We start from the raw sequence: 18,250 nt of genomic DNA on the forward strand, positions 1-18,250 counted from the left end.
CCCAGACCGCCAGAGTTCGGGAGGGGCCGCGGCGGAGGCCCCTCCCTTTGGGCAAGGGTACAATAACCGGGGCCAGCCAGCGAATGCTTTCCATCCTGGTTTTAATTGGGGCAGAAGAAACGGGGGAAGGAGAGAGGAAGAAAAAAGAGGCGGCCTCGGCGGTTTAGGTTTTCAAAGGAGGGAGCAGCAGCTTTGAGGGAAGGAGAACCTGGGTTCCACCGTCTGCCGGTGGCCGTCTTCACACCCCTCTCCCCTCAGCCGGCCTCCCAGTCACCCAGAGCAGGGGACCAGCACAGCCAAGGCCTGGCTCCTTCCAGATCCACGTGGACCAGCTCCCTCCTCCCGGTCCACGTGGACCAGCTCCTTCTTCCAGATCCATGTGGACCAGCTCCCTCCTCCCAGTCCACGTGGACAGCCAGCCTGGTGAAGGAACAGGCTCCTCCACCCTGGTGTCGCTCACCAGGCACACTTCTGTCCTTCCAGCCCCAAGTTCTGACCACCAGCCTCCCCTCCAAGCCAGTAGTCTAACCCCCGACAGACAGGAAGTTAGCGCAGCTAGGGCAGATGTTCCCTTGTGAGAAGCCTCCCTCTAGTCTCTTGAGGAGAAAAGGATCAGGGCCTTCGGGAGAGGGTGCTGGCACCCCTTTCTGCACAGGCAGGTTATGGTCGCCCGCGCCGCCAGTGGTGGCAGCAAGGATGGGGCGTAAAGCCAGAACCTCCTGCTCCAGACAAGAAGCGGGGCAGGGCAGGAAAGGAGGCCACAAACAGTTACCAGTGACACGGGGACTCAAACATGAGGTTCTGGCTTGTTTTATTGTCATTTAAAAACAACCTTAAAAACGCTAATATCTCTGGCAGAAAAAAACAACAACAACAAGGAAATGGCATCTTTCGACAGTTCTGTGGAACTTGCCTCTGGGCCTCCCCGGCACTCTGGCCCAGCTGGAGGTGCCAGCCCCTGCCGACCCAAGCCTGCAGGGCACCCTCCCAGGTTCCTTCCTGAGCGCTCTGGCCCATGGCCCACGGTGAGACGTGGGCAGCCTGGCCATGTAACAGCTTGGATGCCCATTTCACACTGGTGTCTGCAGAGTGACTATAAAATGTCTGCTGAGAGCAAATCTAGGCCTGAAGAGGGAAGTGGGAAGGGGCGCCCTCACAGAGTCTCTGCTCTCATCCCAGCTTCTCTGGCCAGCTGCTCAAACAGCTGAGGGTAGGGGCGGAGGGCGGGGGCCTCCACAGCACTCAGCTTCAGTTTCGTATAGCCTCTGGCCTTAGAGGGAGCTCCAATATTGGGTGGGAGAGACACCCCAGGAAAGGCAGGAGTGGGGGTGAGGGGCTGCACGGCAGCTTCTCAAGCTGGGTTTGGGAGAAGGTTTATGCTCCCCACTGGGCGAGCTCTGGGCTGGGGAGAGGGTATGTCCCCTCCCACCTCCCCAGTCCCTATTAACCTTGATTCACCAATGAGGGGAGGGCAGTCCGACTGGGGGCGGACGGGACCACAGGCTCAGTCACTGTCAGACCCCACGGCAGAGGACCCCTTCCGTTTCCGCTTGGTGGGCTTTGGTTTCGTGTCTTCTTCCTCCTGGAGACCGGGAGAAAGGAGGGGAAATGACTGCGTGGGCAGCAGCTGGCCTCAGCCCCACCTGCCCTGGCGTCCGTCCCCTCCCAGGCTCCAGCAGAGGGCCGCACCGAGGCGCTGCTGGAACCCGACTCCTCCTCGGCATTGGGGGGCTGGGCGGCATTCTTTCGACTTCGCGGGCTGGACAGAGCTGCTTTTCGCCGGCTCTTGGGTGGCTTGGTGGAAGAGTCCTCGTATTCCTCAGCCAGGGAGAAGAGGTCACTGAACCTGAGGGAAGAAGAAAGAACCCTCTGAGTCGGGGCACCTGGTACTAGGTCTGCCCTACCACCCTTCTCTCTGAGCCCAGACCTGGGTCTCTCTTTCTCTTCACCCCAGTGTCTTGCTGGCCACTCAATCCCTGTCTCCCCAGCAGCCCCCTCCCCACCACCCCCCGGGCCAAGGGGGCAGGGCGCCTCACTTCATCTTGTGGGCTTCGTCACAGCTGGCCTGGACGTGCTGCAGAGCCTGGAGAATGGGCGTCTGGCTGAAAACTGGAGGGAGAGGGTGGGCGGGCGGGCAAGAGAGAGCGATGACATGTCTGGGGGCTATGCACAGCACCCAAGGCTGTGTTCCCTAAGCGGGTTTGCAGCCCACAGCCCGGCTCAGGGAGGGCGGGGAGGCGTACAGTTCTGCTTGGTGTTGGTCAGGTTGAGGCGCAGGCTGTCCAGGTGCTCCAGGATCTGCTCCAAGGTCAGCTGGGCCAGCTTGCTGCTGGAGCTCCTCAGGCTGCATGGGGGGCCAGAGGCCGGATGGGGGCATGAAGTGAGGCTCCAGGAGCCTGAGACCTCACCCCAGTTCCTTCCTAAGACCAAAGCAGCCCAGTCTAGGCAGGGAGGTGGGGTAAGGTATGGGAGATGTGCCTAGGAGGCGGGACCCTGGCCACCTGAGCTCTGGGGAAAGAGAAGGGACTAGAGGGGTCCTGCACACGCCAGACCACTAGATGTCGCCCACAGACCAGGCTGCGCAGCACTGGCCCAACTGCCTTTGCGGGCGGGTTGCCTGTGACGGGCAGAGGCGCCCGGCAGCCTGCCTGCAGGGTCTCCCCGGGGAGCACGGCACCTCTGCCTCTTGCGGGGGAGACTGTTGTTCTTGATGAGCAAGGACTTGATGTGCTCAGCCAGGAGCTCGTCGTGCTTCATGCACCAGTGCCGCAGGATGCTGGTGGTGAACTGGTCGTCGGGGTGGCAGGGCCGGCTCAGCACCATCTTCACCATCTCCTCGCTGGGCCTGCGGTGGGCGGGCCAGGGGCGCATGGCGCGTGTGCGTTTCCCAAACCCCAGGCCCCCACCCCACCCCACCCCTGCAGCTTCCTCCTCTCACATCCCTCTCCCCCTTCCCCCTGGGCTGCGGGGGGCTGGGCGGCATCCTCGGGGGCAGCCGGGAGACCAGAAGTGAGACTCTTCAGTCTTCGTGGCAGCAGACGGCGTGCGTGCGTGGTGTTTGTGCGTGTGCGCAGTGTGCCTATGGGTGCGTGTGCGCGGTGTGCGTGTGCGTGAGCGGTGTTCATGGGGCTGTGGGTGTGCGTGCGCGTGGAGAGTGTGCGTGCAGTGTGTGTGTGCACTAGGAGGTGGCCCACCAGGCTTCCCTGCCCCGCCCCACCCCAGGACAGTCAGAAACGGGGCCAGCGACACAAAAGGACAAGCAGATGATGTGTGTGTGCCCCCCGCCCCTGCTGTGGGCCAAGCTGGCCTCCGGCCCGAGGAAGGGGCAGGGGAGAGGGGTGAAGCCCCCGCACGGCCCCCCACCTTCCCACTTCCTCTAGGACACTCTGTACCATTTCAGGTCTCTTGGGTGAGAGGAGAGGAGAAAAGGTGGAAGGAAAGACAGGAAGGAAAAAATGCGCAGCGCTGCCCATTTCTCTGGGGTGTGCTGGCCAAGTGCCTGTGAGGGAAGAAGGGCTTTCTGCCCTCTGCCCCCTGGACCAGCCCTCGGAGGGAGCACAGGGCTCCAGCTGGCGCTCTGCCCTGCGCAGGTCCAGGGGACGGTGTGCGCTCCCCTTGCTTTGGCCCTGCCTGTGCGGGTGCAGGGGCGTGGGGGAGGGACAGAAGCCATCAGAGCTGCCATGGCAGCAGGAAACAGGGACGTCCGGCCCCCACCTCCGAGGGCAGCTCCTGATGGGCAGGGGAGAGTCAGAGGAAGCCCAGGTCCCAGGGGAGCCGCTTATCTGTCAGTCACTTAAGGGAAGGGCAGAACAAGCAGATGGCGAGGACAGGAAGAAAGCCGGCGAGGGGAGCAGCCCTCGGGGTGCTGGGATTGAGGGCGAGGGCCCCCAGGGCTGGCACTCACTTCTCTCTGCGGAGCTGAAGCAGGAGGCAGGACAGGGCCTCAGGGTGCTCTGTGGGGAAGGGCAGAGGCTGCTCAGGGTGGGGGCATGATTCTGGGAAGGAATCTGGGCCCCTCTCCCATCCCCCGACTGACAGCTGCTGGCAGGAGAAAGAAGGACATGTTCCCTGAGGAGCCAGGATCCCGGACCCCACTCCTGCAAAATCCCTGCACCCCTAGCCGGCTCACGGGGCCCGCCCTGGGGCACTGGGCAGGAAGGGGAACAGTGGACCGGGGTGCCTCTAGAAGCCTTGGGGCTGTGGCCTTGCCCAGCCTCCCCCTGCTCCCGGCCCAGACCCACTCACCCTTGTACTTGAGGTGCTGCAGGATGGGGATTATGGTCTCCAACGGGATGTTGTGGGCCAGGAAGAGCTGCCAGGCACAGTATTGCTCAAAGGTCTCCCAGTCCAGGCTCTGAACTGAAGGGGCACAGAAGGAACATGTGTGTCTGTCTGTGTCTGTGTCACACACACCCACGACTACCAGCACCCCAAGCCAGGATGGGACGGGGTGGGGACAGCGACCCTAAAACTACGGATCCTCTGCCTGTCCACACACAGCTTATTGCCAAGGCCCTCACCCACCCCGAGGCTGGAGGCCCACGGTAAGCCTTTCCACTTCATGGAGCAGTAAACAGCCCCAGAGAGACATGGCCCAGGAGCAGGGGGGAGCATGTCCACCCCTAACACCTCAGCCCAGCTCTCCTGGTCCCAGGGAAGCCGGCAGGTCTGTCACTCACTGAGTATGTTGAGGACTGAGTCTTTGCGGAACATGACCAGGTTTCCCATCATCACATGGCAGACGAGCTCCTGGAGCTGAGGAGGGGGAGGAGGCGGAAGGCAGAACCCCTTAGTTCTAACAGAGGCCAGGAAGCTGGAAGGAGGGGGGGGCGGGGGGGCTCGGTGGGGAAAACCCATAGGAAGTGAAAAGCCTGGTGCAGAGGACAGAGAGGAGACGGCACGCGGCGGGCACCGGGCTCTCCGAGGGTAAACAGCTGGTAAAGGAGCAACTCTGGCCTGGAGGCAGAGTGTCTGCGGCATCTGCAGACCTGCAGGCAGCAGGGCCCTGGTTTTCCCATTCGACCAGGCCTCCCCGGGGTGGTGAGTTCTATGCTCACCTGTGCAGAGTCGATCACAGCCACGATCATGTTCAGCAGCTCCCCGCTCCTCAAGGTCTCGTCTGGAAACTGGGTAGAAACAGGAGTGGGGGCGCTAGGGCAGGAGTCCAGGGTGGACCCCGGTTTCACCTCACAAGCTACTCCCCTTCTTTATCACCTGCTCAGATCTATCAAACACAGGGTCCTGATATAAATCCGTAAACATCCAACAGCTGTGAAGCTGAGAATCCACCCCTCGAAGACACCAAGTGTTATTTGTGTGTGCATACCTTGAGGATGTGTGTCCATACCTTGAGGGTGTGTGGGTGTGTGCGTGCGCATACCTTGAGGGTGTGTGTGTGTCCATACCTTGAGTGTGTGTGTGTGCACGGCGCGCGCATACCTTGAGGGTGTGTGGGTGTGTGGGTGTGTGCGTGCGCATACCTTGAGGGTGCGTGTGCGCGCGCATACCTTGAGGGTGCGTGTGCGCGCGCATACCTTGAGGGTGCGTGTGTGCGCGCATACCTTGAGAGTGTGCGTGTGCGCACGCATACCTTGAGAGTGAGGGGGTGTGTGTGTGTGTGTGTGCATACCTTGAGGGTGTGTGCGCGCGTGCATACCTTGAGGGTGTGCGTGTGTGCACAGACCTTGAGGGTGTGTGTGTGTGCGCATACCTTGAGGGTGTGTATGTGTGTGTGTGTGTGCGCATACCTTGAGGGTGTGTGCGTGTGCGTGCATACCTTGAGGGTGTGTGTGTGTGGGGGCGCGCATACCTTGAGGGTGTGTGTGTGCATACCTTGAGGGTGTGTGTGTGTGTGGGCGCGCATACCTTGAGGGTGTGTGTGTGCGCACGCGCGTACCTTGAGGGTGTGTGTGTGTGCATACCTTGAGGGTGTGTGTGTGCGCGTGCGCATACCTTGAGGGTGTGTGTGTGTGTGCACGCGCGTACCTTGAGGGTGTGTGTGTGTGCATACCTTGAGGGTGTGTGTGTGCACGTGCGCATACCTTGAGGGGGTGTGTGCAGAAAGCAATGGGGAGTGATCTAGAGATAAAGCCAGGGCTGAAAGGGACTGCACATGATTGTGAGTTCTTTGCTGCCAGGGACGCAGAATAAACGTTTGTGTCCCTGGCAGCAGAGAAATCCGATCTGTACTGGCCCCCTAGCCAGGGAAGAGAAGGTGGAGTGTGTGTGTATGTGGAGGGGCGCGTGAGGTAGGCAGGACCCCTCGGGAGAGGCCAGCTCACCAGCAGGGAGTGGGCGGAAGAAACTGCCATCCATCTAGCATCTGGATCCCTCCCCGGTTCCTGGTGGAGATCACAGTTCCTCTTGTCGTGCCCACGGCCTGTGCTCTGATTTCCCACTTCCCGGGAACTTTCACCAACAGGAGGAACAGCTGGTACCCCTTCTATGCCCCAATTCTTAGAGAAGACTGAGTAACAGGGAAGTGGGAGCTGAGCCTCCACTAGGGGCCTTGGTTTCTGAGAATTGTCTTGAGATAACCCTAGGGTGGCCCGTCAGAGGGCAGGAGGCTTGCAGTATGTGAACATGGATCTGGTTTGGGGGACCTACCCTGGGCCCAGATGATGGGGCCAATGCTGAGAAATCAAGTGAACGGTCCCAGACCCCGACTCACACCATGGGCTGATTCTAGACAAGGAGCCGGACACGCCAAACAAAGGACAGGCATTCTGGGGGCTGCGGAAAACTGTCAACCCTCAGTCAAGAGTGGTGGAAGGAGACCATAGCTGCCGTGTGGGAGGAGGGCCCACCAAGGTCAGCGGGGCGGGTACAGAAGGGGGTGAGGGCTGTGTGCGCAGCTCAGAAGACGGGATAACTTTCTGCGAGCCCCTTCCTGCTCCACCGCCCCCATTTCCCCAGCGTGGATGTGGAGGGAGGCGCTGACCTCTGTGTAGATGGACGGCGTCAGGTGGCACAGCAGCCGCACATCGTCTTCCTGGCAGGCCTTCATGTCCATCATCAAGCAGGTGTGCAGGTCGCCCAGCTGGGTGGCCTGGGCAAATGACTCGTACAGGTTCATCTTCCCTGCAGCAGCTTTGCTGTAAGACCAGGTGAGTCTCAGCACCCGAGCCCCAGGACCCAGCACTAAACACCCCCTAAGCAGGCCTTGGCTTAGTGCTCCCACTCTGGAATCCCTTTAGCTGCCCTAGATGCCCTGTGCTAATCTGTGTCACGTCCCTCCTCTGCCTTCCCCAAGGGCTCGACAACTTCTCAAGAAGAGAGGGAGGACCCAGGTCAGGCTAGAGAAAACAGCTTTCTCTCCCCCACATTCTCCTGCTTTCTGGGCTCTGAGCCATGAGGGCGATAACACGCGGAGACCCCTACCTCACACCGTATACAAAACTTAAGATGGATTAGAGACCTAAATGTACGAACTAAAACTATAAAGCTCTTAGAAGTAAACACAGGAGTGAATTTTCATGACCGTGGGTTAGACAATGGTTTCTTAGATACGATATCAAAAGGACAACTGACAAAAAAAAAAAAACTGATAAACTGGACCTCATCAAAATTAAAAGCTTTTGTGTTTCAAAGGACACCAGCAAGGAAGTAAAAAGACATCCCACAGAATGGGAGAAAACTTTTGCAAATCATGCACTTGGTAACAGACTTACGTCCAGAATATATAAAGAAATCTTAAAAGTCAACAGTAATTCAGCGGACATCTAAGTCAATTGGCATAATAAAGTTTATTAAGAAAATGTTCTGTATCCCACTTTGGTGAGTGGCGTCTGAGATCTTAAAAGCTAGTGAGCAGCCATCTAAGATGCATCAATTGGTCCCAACCCACCTGGAGCAAAGGAGAATGAAGAACATCAAAGACACAAGGAAAGTATTAGGCCAAGAAACAGAAAGGGCCACATAAACCAGAGATTCCATCAGCCTGAGACCAAAAGAACTAGATGGTGCCCGGCTACCACCAATGACTGCCCTGACAGGGAACACAACAGAGAGTCCCTGATGGCGCAGGAGAAAAGTGAGGCACAGAACTCAAATTCTAGGAAAAAGACCAGACTTAATGGTTTGACTGAGACTGGAGGGACCCTGGAAGACATGGCCCCCAGACTCTCTGTTAGCCCAAAACTAAAACCATTCCTGAGGCCAACTCTTCAGACAAAGATTAGACTGGACTGTAGGACATAACATGATACTCGTGAAGAGTGTGTTTCGTAGCTCAAGTAAATATATGAGACTAAATGGGCAGCTTGTGTCCGGAGGTGAGATGAGAAGACAGAGAGGGTAAGGAGCTGGTTGAATGGACACGGGAAATCTGGCGGGGTCGGGGGGAGGAGTGTGCTGTCAAAGTATTGGGAGAGCAATTAGGGTCACATAACAATGTAGGTATAAATTTTTGTATGAGAAACTTGAAATGTAAACTTTCACTTAAAGCACAACAATAAAAAAAACCAAACACCTCAACAATAAGACAAATAAGCCAATTAAAAAATGGGAAAGGATTTGAATAGACACTTCTCCAAAGAGGATCTACAAATGGCCCATACATGCATGAAAAGGTGCTCACCATCAGTAGCCATCAGAGAAACACAGATCAAAACCACAGTGAGATACCACTTAACACACATCAGGACTGACTAGATTAAAAAAGACAGAAAGTATCTCGGGGGACGTCTAGCTCAACTGGCGTAACAGTTTATGAAGAAAATGTTCTACATTCCACTTTGGTGAATAGCGTCTGGGGTCTTAAAAGCCTGTGAACAGCCATCTAAAATACTTCACAGGTCCCACCCCATCTGGAGCAAGGGAGAATGAAAAAAACCAAAGACACAAGGGAAAGATGAGTCCAGAGGACTAATGGACCACAACTACCACAGCCTCCACACACTGAGTCCAGCACAACTAGATGGTGCCCGGCTACCACCACTGACTGCTCTGACAGGGATCTCAATAGAGGGTCCCGGACAGAGCTGGAGAAAAATGTAGAACAAAATCCTAACTCACAAAAAAAGACCAGACTTGCTGGTCTGACAGAGACTGGAGAAACCCCGAAAAAGTACGGCCCCTGGACACCCTTTTAACTCAGTACTGAAGTCACTCCTGAGGTTCACCCTTCAGCCAAAGATTAGACAGGCCCATAAAACAAAACGAGACTAAAGGAGCAGACTAACCCAGGGGCAAGGACAAGAAGGCAGGAGGGGACAGGAAAGCTGGTAATGGGGGACCCAAGGTTGAGCAGGGGAGAGTGTTGCCATGTCATGGGGTTGGCAACCAATGTCATAAAACAATATGTGTATTTGTTTAATGAGAAACTAGTTTGCTCCGTAAACCTTCATCTAAAGTACAATTTAAAACAAAAGAAAATAACAAGCGCTGGTGAGAACGTGGAGAAACGTAAGCTCGTACATTGCTGGTGGGGATGTAAAATGGCTGCAGCTGCTTGGAAACAGTTTGGTGGTTCCTCACAAAGCTACACACGGCATTACCATGTGGCCAGCAATTCCATTCCTAGGTATATGCCCAAGAAAACTGAAAACATGGGTCCACACAAAAACCTGTACATGAACGTTCATAGCAGCGTTATTCACAACAGCCAAAAAGTGGGAACAATCCGAACGCCCGCCAGCTGATGACTGGGTAAACCACGGGATACAGCCACCCAGTGCGATGTTGTTCGGCTGTAAAAACGGGAACGAAGCACTGACACGTGCCAGATCGTGGATGAACCTTGAGAACGGCACGCAAGGCAAAAGCAGCCAGTCACAGACGATCACGCATTGCGTGATCCCAGTCCTACGAAATGTCCAGAAGAGGTAAATCCATACGGACAGAAAGTAGATTACCGGCTGCCTAGGGCTGAGTGGAAGAGGAAATGGAGGGTGACTGCCAGTGGGTATAGGGTTTCTTTTTGGGGTGTTGCAAACGTCCTCTTTAGGGAGTGGTGACAGTTGTACACCTTTCCGAATACACTAAAAACCATGGCATTTCATACTTGAAAAGGGTGAGTCATGTCTCAGTAAAGCTATTATCTAAGAAACAGAAAGAAAACACACAGAAGCCCTGGTGTAACAGCCAGCGGTGGGAGGGTCAGGGCGCGGCAGGAGACAGGCTCTCCAGGCCGCTTCCTGACGCCTTCTTACACCTGGGAGCATACCCACCTGGCCCTCAGGTAGTACAGCAGGTGGTAGCCGATCTTGGGCTGCTTCTGATACAACTCGGAGAGAAGGTCCAGAAGCAGGGAGAAGCTGCTGTTGTCCTCCTGCATCTGGCACAGGTTCCTGGAGGCAGCCGGCGGCAGGGAAGGAGCAGAGCTGTACCAGGAGACTCCCAGGGAGCCTCGGGGGTGGCATGGGCTCTGTGCCCAGTGCTCACTGCCCTCCTCCTGCCCCATGACAAGAGCACACGTGTGCTGTTGGTGAGGTGAATGGCGGAGCAGGATTTCCCCCAGCTGGACACTTACCTAAATATTAGGTAGAGAGGCTTCCCCACAGATTCCTCCAGGGACCTACAAGAGGAGGGTTCTCTATCAGGGGCATGTGAGGCAGGCATATGGAGATCAGCTGCTCCTTTCCTAACCAAAGCTTCCTGCTGCCCAGGACACTTGGTAACAGAGGAAACACGGAACCACACTCCGAGGCTGTCATCATGATTGAAGGTGAGAACCCTGCCCTTCAGGGAGAGAGTCCAGGCCAGGATCCAATCCCACCTGAAGCATCAAAGGCTGAGGCCACTGGGCCTGGCAGCTGGGGCTGGGAGCACACGGAGGGGACAGTAGCCACCATTCCTGTAAGCACGGTGTGCCTCAGGCAATAATAAATCCTTGTTACGTGAATCAACACGTGAGAATAAAAACACCAGCTGAACAGATTACTTTCCTTAAGTCTACAGCAGGACTTAATCAGGCGGCAAACACATACTTCTGCGTATTCTATGAGGCCCTAGGGGCCAGAAAGGTGAGCCTTACTCTTCTGTGATCTCCTCAGGCAGCACCTCCCCTCGGAAGTGGGCCTTGAAGAGCTCCTGCAGGCAGGAGGCAAGGACAGACAGCTGCTCCGAGTCAAAGTCTTCCTGGGTGTGAGACAGGGAGGGGGACCAGCACTTAGACCCAAGCCTTACTGGCCCACCACCCAGAGCCTCTCCGCTCATCTGCTTCCCCTCCAGAATCGGCAAGCTCTCCCACCCATCAGAAGGGACCCATCTGGGGAGGGGAGGCAGGGCGTCGGCCTCTCTGGGAGCCATCTGCATGGGGAGCTCTCAGCTGGGCAGGCTGGGCTCTTTCCTCCCTAAGGGACTGGGTTCCTCCTCACCTCCAGGACCTGGTCCACGATTTCCTGCATGACCTCACACTGGGCCTCCGTATCACTGCAGTACACAAGTGAGAGGAAATCCCAGGGACGTAAGTGATAGCAGAGGGCAGGCCACACCCCCAGAACAGCGTGCACGAGCACACTCACACACGCAGGGCCAGCACAATGGAGCTCTGTGTGAAATCCGGCCAGGGGGTGGGGGGCACCTCTAGGACCGAATCTGCTGCTGTCTGGGTAGAGGCCCAAAGAGAGGGGGAATCCCCGTCCACCCTGCTTCAGCTCTCAGAGGCTCTTCTCCTAGGAATCTATGGAGTGAGAACCCAGGGTGTTGGGCAACTCGGCCCTCCCGCTCCCAGCCCACGCTGCCCTAGCCTGAACTGCAGAAGACGTCTTCCAGGTTAACTTCAACTACCATTCCGTACACCGCCCCCCTTCACCCCATTTCCCTCCAGCCCCCAGCAGCCTGCTAAGCCCCCTAGCGCCAGGGAGACAGGCTGGTGCTGGGCCTCGGGGTGGAGAACAGGGTCTGCACCCACCTCCCCTTCTGCAGCTGGAGCACTTTGTCTCGCAGACACTCATCCAGCTGGTCCAGGTACGGGGTGATGTCAACGGGCTCCTCCACGACCGTCTCCTTGATCGGGTGGAAGCGAAACTCTCTCTTCTTTCCTGCAGGGAGTCATTAAGGGGCAAAGTGGGTTCACCCAGACACCAGCCACAGAGAAAGTCCCCCTGAACAGACCCTCCCTTCCTCACACGCCCCGTGTGCGCCTGTCTGCTCGGTGCTGCGCGAGCACCTGGAGCATTTCCCTGAAGGTGCACATGGCCCAGCTCTGAGGAACAGAGGGGCAGGATCCATGTCTTCCAGAGGCTCCGCCAGTGAGCCTGCTAACCACGCGGGAACTCACAGGGCCAAGGTGACGGAGAGACGGCGGGGGGCTGCTCCCGGGGCCTGGTCCTCCGCAGGGGGACCCAGCCCTGAGCAGCCTCTTTGCGGCCGGCCTCACCTTTGCTGTTGAGCTCCTCCTCGTCATCACTGAAGGCCGCCTCTGCATGGTCGTAGCAACTCTCGTCCTTGTCTGACATGTGGTTGTCCATCTCCATGGAAACTGGCTCCTCAATTTTAACTTGGGAGTGAAGACAGACAAGGTACCTGAAGGTCTCCTGTGCCCTCCAACCCTCCCCAGGTTTCTGGGGAGGGGAGACTGGAGGTCAAGTGGAGAATAAAGAGTTCACTGATCTAACTGGAATACTGCCCTGGGAAGGACAGACAGCCTCCAGGTCTGCAGGGGGGCTTTGCCAGGGATGAGAACAGACAGGACACGGCTCCTCTAGGCTCAGCTCAGGGTTACTGAGTAAGACCAGGGACGGTCCCAAAGAACTCTTTAATTTAAAACCAAGTTGGGGATCTTTGCTTGGCTTAAGCCCTCACCCAAAAACAAAAAAGTATGTGTGGTGGGAGTAGGGTGAGAGGGTGGCAGTCTGGAATTGGGAGCAAGACTTGAGACCCAACATGACCACCTCTCATCTGGGGCCGGGACCCAGTGCTGAGAAGAGAGACAAAAAGGGCAAAGTGGAGATGGGAAGGCACACATTCCACGGAAGGCTTCCACCGCCGGAGAGGAGGTTCTTAGGAGGAAGAGGAAAGAGAGCAGGACAGACAAGCAGAAAGGCAGGGAAGATGAGACGGTGGGGGAGAACCAAGACAGACGGCACAAAGGGGAATGAGAAGAAGCTGGGGAAGCCACCGCTGAGGTGAGCAGTGTCACAGACATGGAGACACGCATGGGGACAATCCTGACGGGAGCTCTGGTCTGGAGCCCGGGTGCCACCATTCCTGGCTCCTGGAGCAGGTTGATACCTCCATACCTTCCACAGGTGGGGAGGGCGAACTGCAGAACTCGGGAAACTTCTCCCTCAGCATGGCCCGCAGCTCCTTATCCAATTTAGGGTTATCAAACAGAGGAGCTAAATGCCTAGTGAGAAACACGGACGAGAGTCAGCGTCAGAGGGCCTCACTCCGCACGCAACACGCAGCTACACAGAAAGATCTAGGCCCAGCCAGAATGGAGGAGAGAGGATGGGCCCAGGAAAGGCATCTGAAGCCCTTGCAGAGACTATGGCAAGAGCGGATGCCTTTAAGAGTCAGGTGGACACACACTCAGCAGTCTGACGGGCAGCCTGCACTTGCTACACCTCTCAAGAGAGACGGTCAGCAGGGGCGTGGCAGCATCTGGACATGCCTGGCCTACAGGTGGCTGGACCTACTGAAAACTGGGAAAACAACACCCCCTCCCCCTGCCCCCACACGCATCAACTTCTTACGCCAAGACGCGTTTCTCCACAATGTGGTTGAGGGAGGAGAAGACACCCTGCCTCACGTGGCCCTCCAGTGGCGGATAGAAGTTAGGAATGATCTGGAAGGAAGGAGGAGACAATGAGCATAGAATCTCTGTCCAGAGTGTTCTTCTGAACTAGACCTAAAAGCCACTTCAGTCTTGACCCAGGGGCTGCTGGGGAGCACGGCTGCAGAAGACTGGGGTGCTCCTGACTGCTCCAGGCCACTGGCCTGGGCGGCTCCTCAAGGGACTACCTTCAGTCATCATCCCTGAGGCTGACAAACTCCACGGAACAATCTAACTGGGGACCAAGGGGACAGGAAAGGAAGTGCTCACCAACTCGGGGGACAGGACCCATCACCATTTCTGCTCCCACCATCAAAGGGTGCTGGGAAGAACCACTCACTGGGAGGTAAGGTCAGATGGGAGATACACTTAGCTGTGCTCATCCAGGAGTGTGGAGAAAAGAGGGCCTTGGCACTTACTCGGCACATAAAGTCCAGGAGTGTGGCAGTGATGGCTGGGTGGGGCTTCATGGAGTGATGCATGACCAGGATGGCTGGCTCTGGAGAATGCAGAATTAAAGGGCCCCCCTACATCAGACAGTCCATTCCCATCTCCACAAAATGGGCTATGGATATACACGAGGGGCTCTGGCGAGTGCTCTCTCCCCACTCCACTGAACAGACGCAAGGGGAGACAGCCCCATAACAGCTCTGCCAGCCCCCAACGCCCCTTCTCACCCCAGTGCTCAGCTTGGAGGAGTGGGGCAGGAGAGGAGGAAGAGGCCCTCCCCACCCAAAGCCCCAGCACAAGGCTGTGGGGAGAGGGTGGCGTGACTGCCTGGCCTCATCAGAGCACTTCTCCTTCTAGGTCGGGGAGAGCCAACGAGGAACAGAACTGCTCCCAGATAAGCTGCCTCCCTCCGCGCTGCCACCACTACCGCGAGGCGGCAGGGCCTGGGGGCCGGGGAGGTGGCGCTGCCTGGTCACGGTCACGTACCTATGTTCATGATGCTGTCCTTGTCGGGGCTAAAGAACAGCCAATCGTAAAACAAAGCCAGCTTGGCGTTAGAGGCAGCGACATTTGACTGGAAGAGAGGGGGAAAGAAGAGGGCTAGTCCCATCGACCAGCCCCCTTCCCTTCACAGGCCCAAGGCAGTTCCTAGCGAAAGAGAGTAGAACCCCCCAGGCTGAGGGGCAGCCACGTCTGTGGTACACGTGCATGAGTGCCCCGGGGTCTCAGCAGCCCAGGATGAGGGATCAACCCCGGTTCTTCATACACCAGCAGAACACACCCCTGACCCCCTAAGGGGGAATGCCTGGGCTCTGGAGTCCTGGGGCCACCCTGAGCTGAAGTAACACTCAGACTAGCCCCTGGGCTCCCCTCACTGGCTCCCCAGGCACAATCCTGATGAGGAGCCCCCCTTAGGACCAGCCTGTTGTCACAGCTGAGTCAGCACGTTTCCAGGGCCCAGTCATGTGGGGGAGGAGGAAGAACATGTCAGAAGAGGTCAAGGGGCAGCTGGATGGCAGAGAAGATAGTTTCCCAGCCAGGGCACAGGGAAAAGGCTGGGAAGGAAATGGCTCCATTGTGGATTCACTATGTTTGGAGAAGGGAAGTATCCAGAGCAGATGGCGAAAGCCATGGATCTGATAAAGGATCAGTCCAGGGGATAAGCATATGTGGTGTCTGGAAGCCACAAGGAAAAAGACGAGGGGGCTCCAGAAATCCAGGCGTCTGTGCTGGCAGTACAGGCGTAGACGAGTCTGTTCAACGCCACACCCGGATGGGAAGTACTGAGCACAAGGACGTTTGTACAGACACAAAGGGAGGTGGGCCACGAAGCGAGACGTTCAAGAGGGGCAGAGTGAAAGGAGGCCTTTAAGGGGTCAGACGGCTCCTGAGAGTCAGGAAGAAGCCTGGGAATCTGGAGGACGCGATGGAGGAGACACCCTTTCACCAGCCAACACCTACCCCCCGGCCCAGCCCCTTACTGTGCACGTTGTCAGGAGCCAGCCAATGATGGCCCATCGAGGCAAGATGTCTGAACTGAGCACTTCGTTAGATGGGTGCACAACCCCACAGATGTAGCGAATGAGGTCACAGCGCAGAGACTGACTGTCTGGGGTCGACAGGTACTGGCGCTGGAACCAATCTTGGTATCGCTTTTGTTGACCAAACCGTACCTGAAAGGGGGAGAAAAGAGAAACGTGGAAGGGTGAGCCGGGGGCTCGCAGCGGAGGGAAACGAGCACCGTTCAGCTCTAGGTCTCGTCTAGACTGTGGCCATCTAGTCAGTAACACACACTGCCTCTCAGGTCTCCCTCCTTCAGGAAGACCTCCCAAGTTAATTCACAACATGCTGGAAGTCTCCCGAGCTTGCCTCACTTGCCAGTAACGCACTCAGTCTTGCCATCTACCTGGGGTTCCATCTAACCCCAGCTGCAGCTGCAGTCAATTTTTGGCTCCTCCTGCCTGGACTGGTCACTGATTCTCCAGTCATAAGCATGATCTCTTCTTATCTTCCTGAGCCACTGGTGAACAGCAAGAGGACGTTCCCCAAGAACAAGAGGCGAGCCTATCCGCTGAGACTCAGCACTGACTAAACGCTTTCTGGTGCTGGGTGACCTAACAGGACCGGTATCCAAGGTGTGCAGACTCTCCAACTTTCTTGCAGCCAAATCTTTCTCCCAAATAGACCCTGAATGTCTACACACAGCAACACTAAATAAGGGGGAGACCCTGTTTTCCTCTTTCCTATTCCCTTATCCGTGAAAAGATATCAACCAAAACAAACAGCAGAAAAGTTAAAATCAAGCAATCAAGCTAGACCAACACTACCAATCGAACTTTCTACAATGATGGTGACTCTGAAATGCGGCTACTGTGACTGAGGAACTCAATTTTTAATTTTACTTAATTTTAACTTAAATTGCCACACACGGCTAGTGACCGCCACGAGGCACCGCAGAAACGCAGACAGCTTCACAGGATGACCGCGGAAACCACAAGCTGGCTCGCACGGAGGGTCCCCTAATGACAGACGGGCTGCAGAGAGAGGGATTACCTGAGAAGTCAAAAATACAGACCCACAATCTGCTTCTCTGAAGAGGACTCCAAGAACCTACATTTCAATATGCTCGCCAAGCAATTCGGCTCTAATTCAGCCATGTTTGGAAACCAAAAGGCCAGAGCGCCGTGATGCCTTTCATCCTGAGGACCCACTGTTCACCTGGAGGAACCCTGGGTTTCCCAAACTACACTCTCGATTGCCCCTTCTGCCTTCTGAAGCACATTTCACATACTGTCTGTATAGGAGTATTGGTTTCAGATTGCCTGAGATGGCAACTTCACACGAGCAGGAGCGGACTCTCTCAGTCGCTGTACCCCAGTTCTCAGCACGAGCACAAGCGGTGGGAGATGCTGGAGGAGGCGGCCCAGGGGAGGGAGGCCCAGGGGACGGCGGCCCAGGGGAGGGCGGCCCAGGGGAGGGCGGCCCAGGGGAGGGAGGCCCAGGGGAAGGCGGCCCAGGGGAGGGAGGCCCAAGGGAGGGAAGCCCAGGGGAGGGCGGCACAGGGAAGGCTGACCCCGCAGACTGCAGGCAGACACCCCATGAGCCCTGCAACTTCTGTCCCACTGCGGGGGGCCAGCCTACTCACCCGGGATGTCATGAAGAGGAGCTTAGTCTCCATGTCTGGGGTTAGACGACAGGCTAGGAATTTTCGTGATGTTCTTGACTGAAGAAGCTGCAGGATACCTGAACCAGGTGTGGGGGGAGACAGACAGAAGCCTGAGGCCGGAGGGCATGGACGGCAGGTGGGGAGTCTCGTTCACAGGGAATTCTACAATATGACTGAGGGAGGTCACGCACAGGTACAAGTTGGGGGCCCTAACCAGCATCTGTGTGTTCTGCTCCCCCAAACCACTATCCCCAAGACACAGATATATTAATTCCCTTGTCCTGCTGGCGTTCCAGAGCCCCCTACTCACATTATTCAGTTGGAAACGTATGGAAAAGTTGGGGGGAAGTATGGGAAACCCTAGCCCTCTTCCTGCTCTGGATCACTGGGTCCTGGCATCAGCGTGGTGAGATGCACAGGCGTTAAGTTTTGAAGTCAGACAAATCTGGGCCCAAATTCTGCCTCTGACTCTTCCTAGCTGTACGGCCTTGGAAAAATTATACTCAATCTCTTTGAACCTCAGTTTCCTTACCTGTAAAACACGGAAAGCAATACCCATGTCACAAGGTTGTCCTGAATATTAAATGAGTTGAAGCGTACATACTTGGCACACAGCGGCACTCAAAACCACCCACCATGTGTTCAATCTAAGGGCGGCATGGGGTGGCTCCAGGGCTTCCCTCTCTCCTCTTCTGGACTGCCACTTTCAGCATGTGTGCGCACGCCTGAGGTGTGTGCCCTGAGGTGTGTGCATGAGGTATGTGCATGAGGTGTGTGCACCAGGTGTGTACCCTGAGGTGTGTGCACGAGGTGTGTGCCCCAAGATGTGTGCACATGAGGTATGCGCCCTGAGGTGTGTGCATGAGGTGTGTGCATGAGGTGTGTGCACGAGGTGTGTGCCCGAGGTGTGTGCA

General features: G+C 56.6%; 1 protein-coding gene across 1 annotated transcript in view; it reads right to left on the minus strand.

Moving 5' to 3' along the window:
* Positions 1–1,504: 1,504 nt before the first annotated feature.
* The window catches only part of INTS3 (integrator complex subunit 3), a 39,286-nt gene continuing 22,540 nt past the window's right edge, over positions 1,505–18,250 (minus strand). The window contains exons 9-30 of the mRNA XM_004388591.2: positions 17,316–17,413; positions 15,652–15,843; positions 14,657–14,744; positions 14,140–14,219; positions 13,641–13,732; positions 13,185–13,291; positions 12,323–12,442; positions 11,855–11,984; positions 11,319–11,373; positions 10,976–11,079; positions 10,472–10,516; positions 10,170–10,289; positions 6,941–7,094; positions 5,058–5,126; positions 4,680–4,755; positions 4,246–4,359; positions 3,905–3,953; positions 2,678–2,845; positions 2,244–2,344; positions 2,037–2,109; positions 1,690–1,846; positions 1,505–1,582 (exon numbers count right to left, since the gene is read on the minus strand). Of these exons, the coding sequence (XP_004388648.1) occupies positions 1,505–1,582; positions 1,690–1,846; positions 2,037–2,109; positions 2,244–2,344; positions 2,678–2,845; positions 3,905–3,953; positions 4,246–4,359; positions 4,680–4,755; positions 5,058–5,126; positions 6,941–7,094; positions 10,170–10,289; positions 10,472–10,516; positions 10,976–11,079; positions 11,319–11,373; positions 11,855–11,984; positions 12,323–12,442; positions 13,185–13,291; positions 13,641–13,732; positions 14,140–14,219; positions 14,657–14,744; positions 15,652–15,843; positions 17,316–17,413 (2,270 nt within the window). The remainder of the gene's footprint in view (positions 1,583–1,689; positions 1,847–2,036; positions 2,110–2,243; positions 2,345–2,677; positions 2,846–3,904; positions 3,954–4,245; positions 4,360–4,679; positions 4,756–5,057; positions 5,127–6,940; positions 7,095–10,169; positions 10,290–10,471; positions 10,517–10,975; positions 11,080–11,318; positions 11,374–11,854; positions 11,985–12,322; positions 12,443–13,184; positions 13,292–13,640; positions 13,733–14,139; positions 14,220–14,656; positions 14,745–15,651; positions 15,844–17,315; positions 17,414–18,250) is intronic.

This window comes from Trichechus manatus, unplaced genomic scaffold (genome assembly GCF_000243295.1).
Source record: "Trichechus manatus latirostris isolate Lorelei unplaced genomic scaffold, TriManLat1.0 scaffold00213, whole genome shotgun sequence".
NCBI classification, from domain to species: domain Eukaryota; kingdom Metazoa; phylum Chordata; class Mammalia; order Sirenia; family Trichechidae; genus Trichechus; species Trichechus manatus.